This window comes from Pygoscelis adeliae, unplaced genomic scaffold (genome assembly GCF_000699105.1).
Source record: "Pygoscelis adeliae isolate BGI_AS28 unplaced genomic scaffold, ASM69910v1 Scaffold359, whole genome shotgun sequence".
Classification (NCBI taxonomy): domain Eukaryota; kingdom Metazoa; phylum Chordata; class Aves; order Sphenisciformes; family Spheniscidae; genus Pygoscelis; species Pygoscelis adeliae.
Genome location: NW_008825553.1, coordinates 1420661 through 1436286, shown reverse-complemented (window position 1 = coordinate 1436286; position 15626 = coordinate 1420661). Strand labels below are relative to the sequence as shown.

The following is a 15626-nucleotide window of genomic DNA, read 5'->3' as shown; positions in this document are numbered from 1 at the left end:
GTTCCCTCCCGGAATGACTTACAGAAGTCCAACAGCCAAAAATAATTTAGACAAACATCTTAACTGGGTGTTTCCCCATCAGCTGTCTGCCAACAAGGCATTTATTCTCACCTTATCAAATTCAGGTGGTGGACTCTTTCCTCTGCACAAGTTTGACAAGGCCCAGACAGCATTTCGTGTCATTGTCAACCTGGTGGACTTCGTAAGGAGCCTAAAGAGACAATTACCATGAATTATAATCCTTGATGTGGAAGCCAGCAAGGGAATCAAAAGAAGGAAAACTAGTATGACTTTAAGGAATTCAAACCACTATTCCACTTGCTGTAGCTCAAGCCATGCTGCTTGTCACTTGAGCCTCTCAGTAAGCAAGAAGAGAAGTGACATGCAACTACTTCTTATGATAAATAGCTATTATTCCTCACAACGTCAAGTGACATGGGTCAGAAAGGCAAGTTCCACACTAGACAAGTTGCAGAAGGAAGGGTCAGTTAGTCGAATGCAGCTCCAAGTTCAAATTCAGCCCAGGCAGACGCTCGCACCCCTATCTGAGGTCAGACGGTCCTCACTAGAGACCAACTGACACAAACTGCTGTCTCTCAACTCTAACGAGGACAGCGAGTCCTGCGGGCTGAGGACTTCAGTCAGCAATCACTGCTGACAGGTGACTGACAGAAGTAGCAGTATAACAGTCTAAGTCACTTGTGACAAAGCATCAGCTTCCCAAGGACAGGGTAAAGTAAAGATGAATTCTTTCCAGAGCAGCGAACAGTCCTGGAGAGCACACTCCTGACAGACGAACCTTCTGACTATGGTGGGTATGCCCCACACTTAAGAGCTGCAGAGGCAAGGTGGTGTGCAGAGACCTGCTCCCTTTCCTCAGTCTCAGAGGAGCCCACTCAGACAAGCACCTGAAATCCATCGCATAAGCACAAAGAGCAGGCATCTGGAGGGACACAGTGAAACAGCAAGCCCTGTGACTTCAGGAAGACAAGCACACTGCAACAGCACCCGCTTCAGATTCAGAGCAGTGTAAAGGTTTGTGAGAAGGCATGTTATCTACCAAGTCCCACTCTTTTGATCAGATACTTGTCTGAACTGCCAGTTTCTCTGGTACCAATGGTCTGATTCCCAGTGAACATCACCACACATTGCTAGGGAATCTATTCACCCAGCCCAAATATTGCTCTGCTCTAGTACAACGGGACTTCAAGAACTGTATTGGCAAGTATTCATGGCTACTCACATTAATAAGGGAGGAAGAATAGCGCAGTTAAGGACATAGTCTCTACACACAGAGCTGTCTCCAGCAATGTTCCCCAATGCCCAGACAGCCTGAAAGGAAACAGCAACAGTTTTAGCATTCACGCAGTTTCTGAACAGAGGAAGAAAAGGGTAGTGGGCTAAGAAAGCATTTTCCTGTAACTCCAGGCAAATGATACTTCAGTTTGTGGTCTGAAGCCAGTTGTTAGACACTGGTCACTCATTTTAAACACTGCATTTTAACCATATGCAATCCACGGTTGTTCTCTCCCTAACCCCAAAGAAAGAAGTGAACCTTACCTGTTCTTGCACATCCTCAAAGTCAGAGTTTAATAGCTCTATAAATATAGGAACTGCCCCAGCCTCAATGACTATTTTTGTTTGTTGGGAAGTTCCTGATGCAATATTCGTCAGTGCCCACGCTGCTTCAAACTGAAACAAGCAAATAAATGACAAGAGTATGAATAAAATAATCCAGATTTAGCAAAATATTTGCCATTAAGTTTTGGCTATGCTTCTTCCAACTTCTACTAAAAAGGTTGAGAGACAAAGCAAGCATATCACAACAGAACACCTCAATACTCAAAGGAAAGGATTTTATTTTCTTGAGCAATAAGAAAGCCACATCTGCTAAATGCCTTCTCAGAGGCTACAGCTTCTCAAAGCATTAGCAAGTGAAGACATCACCGTCAGTCACACCACATCATTTCACCGATAGAACCATTTTCCAGCAAGAAAAGTGAAGACACGTAGTGCATAAACACACGTGGAGTAGAAAGTTTTCTCTATCTAGTGCAGACTAGCCAGTTCTAGCCCAGCCTCTCGTCTGGCTAACACCACAAAGATGCCTTGAGTTCAAGTGAAGCTGAGCAGCAAGTTCCCTGCTTTTGCCACTCAGTCTTTGGTTTAAAAAGAGATTTCCATTCAGTTCTTCTTGAAAGCAAGCCCCTACGATACATGGCCTTGGGCCACAGGGCAGGAAGAAAGATGAAGGCAGTCATCAACTCTGATCCAATTCCATGTATGGAAGTATCTTTAACCCCTACAAAGTAACTATAGTTATTACCAAGCTGGAAGGAATCTCAAGAAGCCATCTAGTCCGTCCCTCTGCCCCACAGCAGGATCAGCACTACCTAAGCCATTTCTAACAGACTCTTAGCCTGTACTTAAAAGCCTCCAGTAATGGAGGTTTTTTCCTACACATATATTCTGTGGCTCCACTAGCTCCCAGCAGAAATATCAGACAGGAAGGCCAAATTCTCTTCCGCTGCAGCTGAACTATGTTATTTTTGCCAGCGTTCTTCCAAGAATTTAGAGCAATTTATAATTTCCTTTTTTTTGCCTAAGCATTACAGGCTACCTTTTTCTTCTCCCATCCGTCACATAACCTGCATCTTTTGGGTTCAAGACATCACTTTTCCCTGATAGCACCTGTGGGTTCAAGTTCCTAAGCTGTGAAGGTTGAACAGCTACGTGCCATGAAGAATTCATAACACAATCTCCTTTACCTGTAGCGTGCAGTTTTCACTTCTTTTCAGGAATTCAACAAATCTGTCCACCACTCCCTGAGTGTTTATCACTTCATCTATTGGAGGATTTGGCTCTGAAATAGCAAGGCAGTGTCAAAACAGTACACAGGTCTAATGCAGAGGAATAACAAGCATGAACTATTACTGAGTTGAATGCTCTCAAGCTGTACTGAACTCGGCAGGACAACTCTCCAGAATCACTTTCAGTACAGTTCATACAACTGTAAGTCATTAGCAATATACTAGATTATCAGGTTTCTAGTTTATCACTTACTTTCCCCCAGCTCAAAGCTGCTAAGCTTCTGCATAGCAACACACGTGCACAAATGCTTGCAAAAGAAAGGCTACGTCAGATCCTACGGCAGGGATAAGATGAGTTATTTTTACCTTTGGAGAGTAACTTCCTGAATTTCTGAGTGGTTGCTAGCTGTAGGTCAGGGTCATCTGAGAAAAGCATCTCTACCATCTCTCTTGTGATCACTCCCTCCTGAAAAGATGCAAAGGAGAGAACAATGGTTCCATTTCACACTAAGATCATTTAAGGAATCAGTCATGACAGCCTACCGTGATTTTGTGCTCAGCTAGCAATCCAAAGATTCACAATTTGAGATTACAGCACACTATTTACTTCCTGGCAGACTTTTCCAGTTCACTGTAGTAACATTTGCAACATTCTCAAAAGCGTGAAAGCAAAAACACTGAGGATTGTCAGTTCTAGGCAGTCCACAGCACTAAATCTATCTGAAGGCACGACTGCAACAAGGAAAGGCACCTTACCCCACATGTTGTGGAACTAACATAGGAATCCACAAGGAGACTATCAAACATGGAGGCATCTTCATTGATCAACTCCACATTTCTTCTTTTAAAGAGCTGGCAGGGAATAAAACACAGGAGTCATTATTAGAAAGCAATGATGAACAGTATTCATAACCAGACATTCTTGTTCCTCAAACAAGATACCATCAGCTAGACTAAACGCAACCTGAATAGAAAGGTAGCCATTAATAACAGCTCTGCACTCTGAAGACTAGTTTGGCATACAAACCCCAATAATAAAACAGGCTAAGTCTTGCCCTCAAATATGCAAATGCCCAAATCACTGAGACACTGGTACAGACAAGTGCAGAATTTGACCTAACAAGTTAGGGAAACTGGGGAGAAGGCAGCTTGTAGATGACGAACTAACAGAGCAAACATTTAGTCTGAGCCGCATACATCACCAGGGAATCACCTCTTACTTTCATAGACCTCCAAGCCAAAAAAAACAACAGCTCAGAGTTAAGAAATACACACAGCCCATACTTTCACTTGCTCTTCCTGCTTCTTGAGGAAATAACCCCATTCACTAATTAATTAAAAAACCTAAAAAAATAACACCAAGAAACTTAAAAACAAGGATCTGTGAACAAAAACCTCTAGTACCCCAAGGACAAAGTGCTTGGAGAGCTCTTGATGTGAGCTACACTCTGTACTAGGTACACAGAAAAAGAGAAAAGCAAGATCTCAATTAGAACAGGAAAAATAAGAGGACTGCCAACAAACCTTAGTGCACAGATCCTTGAAGATTCCAGTTTGGCAGCAGCACAATCCTGGTTGTGTTAAGGCTGTACACAAGCTAGTCAAGATGACAGTTACCTGTTGCTCTCGTTTCTGTTTGCGCAGTTGAATTCCTTCCTCTTCTCTTCTCCGACGCATTTCCTCGGGATTTAGGGCTTTGTTCTTGTAACTCTTCATTCGATAGTTATCCTTCGCAGGACTCGCCATGGTTTCTGTGAAGAGAAAAAAATATCTGCCTCAGATTTCTTGTCACTCTCTGCCCCTTTACCCACATGTCCTTTCTGACAAGGAAGTCCGTGCACATGGAATAGCCAGATTAAACAGACTGATTTGCAAGAGCTGGTCTCAAACACTACAGTAGAAGCTTCAAGTTAGAGTGGGATCCTAACCTTAGTTCATGTGATACGGGTGTTATGGCAAGAGTGTTACGAAGTTTCTAGGAAGCAGTAAATCTAAGAGTAGATTTACTGTTCTGAAAGGAACCCGGACCCAACTTCACAATACCGAGCACATTACCCATACGAACGGCTTCTACTCAAACAGCTTCACTGTCCTCCAGAGGTGCATAACTAAATTCTACTTTAGTTTTCAGCAGAAATTATTTCCATTGCATCATCATGGCATAAATCACACCTTGACTTTTTCTCCCACCTCCCCAGATTGGGAGGTTCACTGTGTATGCATGGCAAAAATCCAACAGAACTCACGGCAAACTGAGGCCTTGATTTTATAACAACAATAAAAAACCTTGCAAAAAGCAGAGCTGTACATAACATATAGGTCATGTTTGTCCCGCCAGGTCACTGCAAGTGTTCAGTACCTGACCTACTTATTTTGCTGCTTCATATCTGACTAATGCAGTACTTCAAACTTGATTACTCGTGTATTTGCCTCCTAGTCAGGGAAGTGACACTCCACTATTTGGCAGAGTTAAAGGCAACCAGGGCCAAGCAGTAACCCGAGTACAGAGGGATATCAATTTCTCAGCTGCATCCAGCTATAATGCACTGCTTTGACCACGCCGACTCCTTTTTGCCTCTTTCCAAACTGTCCCTTTCTCCCATTTACGATACAGATTATTTAACATCTGTGTCTTTCCCCGGACAAGGGGGAAGCAATCACGATACACAGCGTCAGAGCGCCAATTAACCCTGAGACCAGCTTACTCTTCTCCAGAAGTCTGCTGGACACCAATATCTTTGTTTTCTTCCAACTGCCAAGGGCAGGTGGAAGAAGTGTTCTGTGAAAGTTTGCAGCATTATCTCCTTACCCCTCCCTCTTTCAGGCTTTGAGCGCTCCTCAGCCACATTGCTTACAGAAAGTTTCAGTCTGACTTATCAACTGCCTCCAGCCATTCTGGAGCTCTTCCAAGATCAGCTGGAGAAGTTTCAGACCTTACTGCCCTCCTACTAGGAAAGCCCATGGCCAAGCCAAGAAAAGACATATACAATGTACAAATATCCAACATTTCATTGCTAGGGAAAAGAGGAAACAACTGGAAGAATTCATATTTTAACAGGAAAGGAAACAAAATACTTTCAGTTCCATGATTTCCCGAAAATAGCTAAAAAGACACCAAGCATTGAGAAAAAGTCAGACTCCATAGCACCTGCTTTCTAAGAGGGCATGCTCTTCCCTAGCCAAAACAGCAAGAGGACATTCTTCTGAAAAGCAATAGATAAAGAAAAAACCACCAAACCCCAAATTCCTCTGGTCGTTTACACTCTAATAGAGATGCCCATCCCTGGCAAACAGCCCTGACCCCAGGCTGTCCACAGTTGTGAAACAGTTTTGAAGCTCAGCAAGCAACAGCTGCACCCAGAAACAACACACCGGGCTTGAAAAGGTGCAGCATGATGGGTTGCGTGTTTACTGGCACCTCTGAAGCTAGAAAGAAGCCACCAACCACAACTCATCATCAGCAAAAGCAGTAGTCCAGTGCCCGGTTAGAAAGCCTTTTTTCAGTAACTTGCTTAGGGCACAGTTAGTGGCCAGAAGTTGTAAGAAAAAGGGACGACGTCACGCTGAGCGCCAGGAAGAGGCAAACAGCCTCAAAACTGACTGTGGGATTGAAGCCATCAAATTACAGTAGGTCTTGCAAGATCTTGAGCCTCACAGTTTACCTTTAGTCCCTTTCCAAAGCACCACATTTTATAAGGTCTGGCCTCAATAAAACCAAGGCAAGACACCTACTTGCAACACTACACCTGGCAGCTGGACTATACCTTGCTGACAGCCTCACTGTGAAGCCTGTATTAAACCATTAATTTTTTCCTGAGTTCATTTCTCACGAGTCAGGTTCAGAGGCATAGCTGACCTGTTTCTAAAGGTATTTGACAGCACTTTCCTCATTCTAAAAAAACAATCACATGGCAAAGAACAGCAGAGATTGAAGATCACAGGAACTACGCAACTGCTCCCACTTGTCCATCCCTCTTCCCAGCAGCACTGCATACCAAGATTGGAAGAATTTATTATTTTTAACTGAAAAGCAGGTAATTCAGAAGATAGAAGACTTTAAAAAAATCTACAGGCTTTAGAGGTTTATATCTGATCTTACAGTAGCAAGGTGTGTCATCTATATATGGATTTTAACTCAGGAAATGTATTTAACTACCACTGTTTTGTCAGCGTATTCATATTACTACCCCAACGCTAACAGCTGATACAGCCACACAAAAGAGTAAGAGTTGCTAGCTTAATTCTGAAGATTACAACAGAATCCCTAACAAAGACAAGTTTGTTACCTCCCTTTGGAAAGCTAAGTCTCCAATTAAAAGGTAGTTTTTAAGAAAAGGAGGAGGAAAAAGCAATTAAGTGACTTAACACTGTAGGCAGGATTACCAGGCAGCTAGTCATGTAAATAGCTAAGTGACACATGACAGTTCAGCTGCCTCCAAACTTGCACAACCCCACTCAGCTGGGCACACCCCGGACCCTGCTCCGGGTGTCTGGAAAACAGCCAGAGACTCTCGGCCATAAGACTTTGTCTCCGAGCACACTCAGCACGCCCAGCACCTTGTAGTTTAAGGCTTTGTATTTCCAGAGCATCAAGAACACCGTTATACTGCAGGGAAACCCCAAAGATACGACTCGCCCCTGAAGAGTGATTTTTCACGTCGGCTGTGTAACAGCACATCGCTGGGCAGCAGTCTCTCTGGCACCTGACTTTCTATTTTCTCTCGCACACGTTTCTCTCTTCAGATGATTTCCACTGACTTTTTCCACAGTCCATCATCTGTGTCAATACTTCAATGACATTAGAATGCTAATTTGTTACATTACACCCCATTTCCATGGCAATGGATGAATGTCACAAATGCAGGATTATGACTTCATGGTGAGCTCAGCAGATGCTGTAGGCACCACAGACTGCAGCAAGCCCAATCACACCAAACAAAACAGACAGGAGGGTGCCAGGCACATACAAATTCTTTACTTGTAGTGTTTCAGTACAAAACATCTAGCTCATCCATTGTATCTGCAAGTCAGGCTTCATCATTAGCTATTAACTCAAATTCTATCAGCGTGAATACCCGCAAAACAGTCCCACCAAATCAGACTGTTGGAGTAACCTGGACTGTCAGATTAGGGAAAGCAATCATCTGCTCGTAGATGAGTGATGCACAGAAGATACTCAAGCCACAGATTTTCACTTTGCATCTTTTCATTGTTGCTCTGAGAAGTTTTGCTTTTACAGAAAAGCTCTCGACTGTAAAGTGGCAATGGAAACTTAACTACAGCAAGTTTCTTTAACTGCTCTAAAGTTTTAGCTACTGCATTTAGGCAGCCACCTTAACCTCTACAAAATGCTGTCCTACTAGGACAGCACCTTGCAGTGCACCTCTCCTAGGAAAGGCTTTTCTCCTGTAAGAGCCAGCTAAGCTTTGCCTTAAATGAAGATAGTATCAGCTCACACCCTAGAATTACAAAATTGTTCTGATGTTGTTCCAGCCAGAACTCCGGGGCTCCAAGCTTACCTGCAGCGCTCCAAGGAAGCTGGGCAATAAGGCTTTTTCCTTCTATACCACAGCTGCTCACCCGGAGCATTTGTGCAACCTGCAGCTGCTCCGGGTACCCCTTTTTCCTGAGACCACACCAAACAGACTGCACACCAGATAAAACTGTTCTGGCAGTGCCTGCAGCCTGCTCACCACTTATCTCTCCCCAGAAGCCACCACCCTGACCATCCTCCTGGCACGACAGGTACAGGTACCCATTGACATGGTGGGGAAAGGCTGCAGGCACCCAAGCCCAGGTGCCTGGGGCACAGTGCTGTGAGCCCATCTAACAACTTGCTGAAGAAAGAGGACAGGCTTACTGCACATCTTCCAAATATCTCAGCACATGGCAACGCAAGAGGGATACGCAGGCATTTGGACAGTACGGCCAGACACCACAATCCCAGCATCATCCCTTCACAACAGGCATAAAACCATATTTTCACCCCCAGAGCTGCTCAGGCGGCTAAACTCAACCCTGCCTGCCCAGGTGCAGAAGCACGCCTGTGTGGGAGCAGTACTGTTAGGCAAGGGCCGGAGCTTGCCCTGTTCTACTAGAATATCAGCGCAGCATGAATATGTTGTTGGAAAAGAAAGGAAAACAACAAGAATTAGGACAGAATTAGAATGAGGCACCTCCTCCACCAGTGGAAAAAGAAACACAAGCTTTTCCAAAACCAGCAAAAGCCAGTCCAGCTACCTATGTTTCAGGCCCTTGCTTATGCTTCATTCCTCCTGCTGCAAGAGACAGCCTAGTTTTCTAGGAACCTGGTTTCCTCCAAGTTCAGCATCCCTTCAATTACCCCGGAACAGTACAATCTCTACCTTGTCCTTTTCCACTGGTCAATTAGAACGGGCTACTGGACGTCCCTTTGAAGTACCCGTGTTTTCCTCAGCAGTATATTGCCATTCCTGACCACTGGTTACAGAGGGGCTCAGCGGGCATTACCCTTACCTCAACCTCGTCGGTCCAATTCGCCTTCCCTAGGGCAGAATTAAAAACTGCTGAGGTAAAAGCTTGTATTGTGTTAAAAACCTGAGTCTGCAGAGCTTTCAACCCATCTCTTCCCAACACCTCTGCAGACCAAACACCTCCACAAATCTACAAGAGTTTTAACACCATTTCCAAATGTGAAGAACACTTGAGAATCTGCTCAAACCCTCACAGAGTTCACTCAAGAAAACAGTACACTTGGACTTGCAAGACTGACTCCATTTAAAATAGTGTTCTGACCGAGCTTAGACATCACTTCTGCTCTAGGAATCCCCTGACCTCACACAGTTCCTTAAGTCAGGGCCTTTTGTAGCCGAGTACCTCCCTGCATTAGTGAACTTTATTCACAGCAGCTCCACAGAAAAAAGTGACAGTATTTGCATTTCAATAGTTCTCCTATTGAGCATCCAAGCTCTGCACCTCCAGTCACATCTGCCAACTATATTATTAGATATTAAATTCAGTGCTAACAATACATTAAATAGATCTAAGAATTATCAGCCTGCATATATAAAGATTTATTTCTATATCCTGAACATGTAACAACATGTAACCCTGGCTCTGCAGGACAAATTTTGAAATCCATTTGTACATGTTTGATGACTTGCTTTAATAAATCACCGCTACGTAAAGCTTTGCTCAGGCACCTCAGAGACCAGGCAGATGTAAGGCTCACTAAAAAAGCAGAACACTTGCCAGTCCCGGCTCAGAGGGACTCCTCTGTCCTGAGGAAAACAGCAGCAATTGGAAAACTTGGCAGAAAGGCCAAAAGGGAGCATGTACTAAGTGTCAGAAGCATTAGCTTTTATTTCTTAGCTACACAAGTGGCTACGCAGGGTGACGTGCTCAAGGGAAGTCTGTAACTCGGTTTAGCGACAGCTGATGAAGCCACTACCTGACCAGCTACAAACAAGGACCGGGATCGAAACAGCGACATGAGTTTAGATGCGTCTCCATCACCCTGAGCCAGAAAGAGAGACAAGGCCAATATCAGGCAAGTAACTCTGCTCACTACTAACCAGGCACGAGTAAGTTGCTGCAATGATCTGCTAACTAAGGTCATTTCACAGCACGAAGCAATTAGCTGCCTTCCCAGGTCCATATTAAACGTACATGTAAGCCCAATACTGATACACCTTTCAGGATTGCAAAGCATCAGTGAGTTAAAATACATTTTTATAACTTTTTAGAAGACTGTTTGCCTACATTCTCAAAACTCACACCACTAAAAGCCCACATGAAACCAATCGGCTTCTCCATTATTCTTCTTCCTTAGTCTTCCCAGAGATAAAAGTTGCCTAAGTGGGATTTTAAAGCCACTATGAGATCGTGCCTCCTAGCATATAGCACATCTTTGGCATAAACATTAAAAAGTCCCCATGCCAACAATTTCTGAATGCTAACACCTTTGGAATCAAATTATTGATAAAAATTGGTCCATTAAAACCAAAGCAAGGCTTTATTAAGCTAATAATTCATACTGGGAATGACTTCAGGTGTTCTGCGAGCTGAGAATCCTCTTGCAAGAGCTACAGGAGCAGTCAAACTTAGGGATGAAGCTTAACTGAACAATACCTCTTCAATTCCTTGTGCAAAGGAAAGCCCCTCAGGAGATGGAAGAAATTTGGCTCCTGCCGTAGATTTTGTTGGCAACGGTTGGCTTCACTGAGGAAAAAAAAAGTCCTCCAGTTGTCATATAAACCAAAGAATTACTAGTACAGGTTGCCACACTCATCCTTATATATTGAATGATGAGAAGGTATTTACCACTTAAAAGAAAGAAAAACAGTGTGAAAGTTTGACTTTGAAGGCTCAGCAGAGCACTCAAGTCCTGTAAGCATCTGTGCAAAAGCCAACATAAGCTACAGCAGTTCAGCCAGAAAACTCTAATTCCAGGGTCATTACTGCCACGCCAAGATTATAACGGCTTCTTAATGCTACTGGATCAGAAACCCAGCCTTGCTTCTTTCCAGATGACGCTCGTCCCATTTCCCTGCATTACAAAAAGCATTTGCTTCAAACAGTTTTTTCAGCTGCTGATTAAAGCCTCCAAGCTGAGTCACTGCAGGGACTCACATGCCTACATTAGGACTTGTGCTGCTGAGTCAGACCAAAGTGACAGAGCAGAGAAACAGTTACGCTGACAGATCTGACAAGGCCTTTTTTAAGCCAAAACACCCTTTCACAAAGGTAATCTTCACAAGATATCTATTACAGTTCTGTTGCTCGGCATAAGACACGTACCTAAGGCAAAGCCCGGCCAAGCCAGGAAGGCTGACAGCTGCATGTTTGGAGTGGAGAAGGGTAGTAAAATTATGCAAGTGTAAATGAATACACTTGATGAAGTCCATCAGCACTGATCTGCCAATTAGTGCCCACTGGGTACATTCCAAAGCTTCCCAGCTCTGAGCAAGCACTGGGCCAGATGACCTCCAGAGGCCCCTTCCAGCCGAAGTTCTCCCTGTGATAGTATAAACTTGGTCAGTTACAATTAACTCCCCCGCCTGAATTCGACAAGCAGTAGCAAAACACACTCGGAGAACTCCTAAGTTTCATTTGACAAGCCTTACTGACTCTATTCTTTGGGTTTCTCCTGCCCAGCAGGAAGTTTCTCCATTTCATATACTTACCTGAAAACCCAGAGCAACCTCCCACCTCCTCCTGCCTCCCCGTTTGCACAGGCTCTGAGCTAAATACACATTCCTACAGCACCACACTCCTGCTGCAAGAAAGTCCATCAGCAGCACAGGAACGATTACTGCTGTTTGCTGCCCTTGGTCTCCTCGTGTTTTCTCCTGACCGAATTGCAGGGAGATAGAGATAAACCACATCAAATTCACATTAGTCGCCAGCCCCCTCCAGGGTGCCAAGGAGCTTCAGACGCTGAAGAGGAAAGACAGGACTCTTCTGCAACAGTCACCAGGACAGTAAGCTTGGTAGGTGTCTTTCTCTGCAGGATCCGCGTTCCACAAAATGCCTCTGCTTTCAACACTACATCCTCCAGGAACAGAAGAGAGTTGAAGTAAACTGGTTTAGTAGCTGCAGACATCAGAGCAGTTCGGATCACACAAAGAAAATGAACATTTAGAAGAACAAGCTAGCAGTGCTAAACCAGAGGTTTAAGACTCTAGTCATCTCCCCCGACAATGTTAAAAACTACATGTGCTATTCAAGCTATCTCCAATTACAGCTACTGAGGCATTTCTTTAAAAAAAAAAATCAAAGCATTTGTGATATTTTTGGATGTGGGGAGGAGGGACCTGTAAGAGTATGCCAATCATCTTCTGAGGCTGCACACCCGAGTCGGCAGTGGACATTAGGCTGACCACATGTTACTGCTTCATGATCCCACGTTTCTCCAGAGGGCTTAATAGTTAACATCTGTAACTCAAACACGCGTGTTATTTCTGCAGTCAGCTACGCCATACAGCTCACAGGAACACACTGACAGTGAAACCCTGGAAACTCGATCCAGCACTTAGGTACAGCACGTCAGTCTTGAACACAGTTTTTATTGCTATCGCCTACTTACAACTGAAAAGGAAATCTCCAACAATGAAGTTGGCTATAATAAATACGTAAAAGCAGTTGAATTACTTGTACACACTGTATAAAAAAAGACAGCTCTGAACTGCTGCCAGAAATTAGCCAAGAACAGATTCTTATATTGGACGTGTCACTTCGATAGTTTTGCAGTGAATAAAAAGAAAAAAAATCACTTCATTTGCTCAGAAGACAGAGGGAGAAGGAAGCTAAACAGTTGCGCTTACAGGAGAACAACGACGACAGAAGAAGTTCTGTCAAATAAGCAGCAACTCAAGGCTTTTCCTCTACAGCCCTGGAACTACCCCAGCTGCTGTTAAACCCTGGAAAAGTGGCCAAGTCCTGCAGGTCTGTTTTGCGTGTTTGCTCTGCTGCCTTTATGTTCTCACACAGGTTATTTGAGTGTTTACTACAAATAAGCACAGGCAGAGCCAGTTCTCTTTCAGAGCGGTCTTAAACCCAGCCTGCCACCGTCCCCGGCCGGGCGCTTTGCACACAGTACATGCTGTGCTAGTAAAACGCTTATCCGTGCAGCTATTTGGCTGCCTGGTGCAGCCGCCACCATTGGCTCGTTCCCTTCTGTTTCAGCTACCAAGAGCCAGCGATGTGATATCACTACTGGAATGTGCAACAGCTTCGCTGATGGTGCTGGCTGTGGAGGGGGAAGGGAAAAGCAAAAATTCTCATTGGGGAAAAACGAACAGCCCTACAGCATACTTGTCCTTCGCTAGGGTCAGTCTAAGATTAGGATTCCCTTTAGGCTATCCAAAAGGACCCACCTATTCCCCAGTCCAGTTCTCAATACACTTTAATTTCAACTCTACCTCCTCCTGATCTTTCCACCCCAAAAAATCTGAGGTTTGGGGGCTTTAAGTCCTCTTCAACCTGATTTACATGTTCTGAGACACTCACATTTCCTTAAGAGTGGACTGATCAAGTACAACAGTCTGTCACTTGAGGTCAGAGTCTCCTCTGTAACTGTTCTTAAAACAGGCATTAACTCTTTGACTAAGTCAACTCAAACTCGACCCACGGAGAGTTATAGGAGGTTAAAAACAACCAGAAATAGTCAGAGACAATTACAGAGGGCTTTAAAAACCCAACAAGCTCATCCTTCCCAACATGTGCTTTGCTCTAGAAACAAACAGTACTGTCTGATTTGCTAAGCAAATTTGAGTTTGTCTGGACCTCACTACACAACAGCCTAAAGCCGAAAGGCTGAAGGAATTAGTACTTTCACTATTGCACTAACTGTTTTAATGATCGAGCTCCCCTTTACAAAGTTCATGTTTGCGCTCCTTAACACAAGCAAACAAGGCAAAATAGCCAAATAAGTAGTTAAATTCATCAGCCACAAGAGTTTTATTAAGAATTGAGCATTATATACCGCTCCATGGGCTAAACAGCACTATAAAGCTATTTAGACATGTCATTTGCATAGCAAACGAAGAACGAACTAACGAGCATTTCTAACGACACAAGGCAAGACCAAGATCACAGCCACTTACAAACACTACGGCACCCTCAACCTGCACCACACAAGAAGAGGTAACAACCTTACGCTGCCACCATTCAGTCCTATTAACTTAAAACAATGAAAAAGCAGTCTTAGTTTATTTCAAAAGTGAAGAAAAAGTCACATTAGCATAATTCAAATGAGGGGAGTATTAAGTTCTTGCTGTCAGAAAAACGCCTGCTTCAACCTCCAAGAAGAAACGGGGGAGCAGCGGTGGGGAAGGATGGGAAGCTCCTTTGCATGAGCGTCCTCAGCTCCAGATAACACAGCCAGTTTTCAGACGTTCACCAACAGGCCCGAGGACATTTTTCTACTCAAAGTTGCCAGTCAAGATTTTACATCTCAAGCTATAAATTAAGTTTTAAAAGCTGCTCTGGACTGGGAGGTGCTGCAGCCGTTGCATACACAGACTTGTGGCCACTAACTTCTCCTGGAACATCACAGGTGGGGTCTGAAGACGGCAGGAGAGTTTCTGACTCTGATCAAGCAGCATCCCACCCCAAAGAGCGTTTTTAAAGACTTCTGAAGGCAAGTCTGGTTAAAAGACAGCATTGCGGGTGAAAATTGGTAAGACCTTAATCCTTACTTCCCAGAGGATCCTGACTCTGCTTTACAGAGAACGTGCCTGCTACAGGTTTGGCTTTCCCCTTCACCTCATTCACCTCACCCGTTCCCATTCAAACCCTGCCTTACTACTTGAAGCCTCAAGAAAAAGACACTCCTCCTCCCCGAGCAGGGAGCTTCAGTTTCAGGCTACATCAAAAGCCACCAAAAAAGTCTGCTGTTATTAAAGTACCTTTTGAAGGGCCATACTCAGTTATGATTTATTTGCAGCTAACAGAAAGAGCTATCTGCTACCTGTCTGAACCTTTACGTATATTTAGTGGCATTGGTTACGAATACGCAAACAAGCTCCTCCACTACCCTCCTTTCCCGCACAGTGTCAGCAGGCATATTTGCGTATATTGTCCGTGGGGACATGCTGCACTGGGACAGCCTCGGTAAGTTTACGTTGACGCTGCTGCTGAAGTTTTATTTTATGAAAGCTGCAACAGCCAAGGCCCTGCTGGGTTATCAGAACAGCGAACAGTTCTGCAGGATCTCACTTGAGCTCAGTTCTAAACTCTTACAAGCTTCGGAGTTTAAATGAACCAAAGATCGGGGATCTGACAGCACGCCACAGTCGCTGTGATGAAGCCTCAACGGCAGCAGCTCCTTTCCAC

At 44.2% G+C, this 15626-nt stretch overlaps 2 protein-coding genes across 3 annotated transcripts in view; one reads left to right on the top strand and one right to left on the bottom strand.

Annotated features, from left to right (window-relative positions):
• KPNA6 (karyopherin alpha 6 (importin alpha 7)) overlaps positions 1 to 4556 on the bottom strand; it is a 9912-nt gene extending 5356 nt beyond the window's left edge. Inside the window, exons 1-7 of one of the 2 annotated variants that reach the window (XM_009332166.1) lie at positions 4428 to 4556; positions 3567 to 3662; positions 3177 to 3276; positions 2769 to 2863; positions 1561 to 1692; positions 1244 to 1332; positions 112 to 211 (exon numbers count right to left, since the gene is read on the bottom strand). In XM_009332166.1, coding sequence (XP_009330441.1) covers positions 112 to 211; positions 1244 to 1332; positions 1561 to 1692; positions 2769 to 2863; positions 3177 to 3276; positions 3567 to 3662; positions 4428 to 4556 — 741 coding nt within the window. The other variant, XM_009332167.1, reaches the window with a different exon arrangement.
• Positions 4557 to 7668: 3112 nt separating this feature from the next.
• TSSK3 (testis-specific serine kinase 3) overlaps positions 7669 to 15626 on the top strand; it is an 11792-nt gene continuing 3834 nt past the window's right edge. Inside the window, exon 1 of the mRNA XM_009332215.1 lies at positions 7669 to 7689. Coding sequence (XP_009330490.1) covers positions 7669 to 7689 — 21 coding nt within the window. The remainder of the gene's footprint in view (positions 7690 to 15626) is intronic.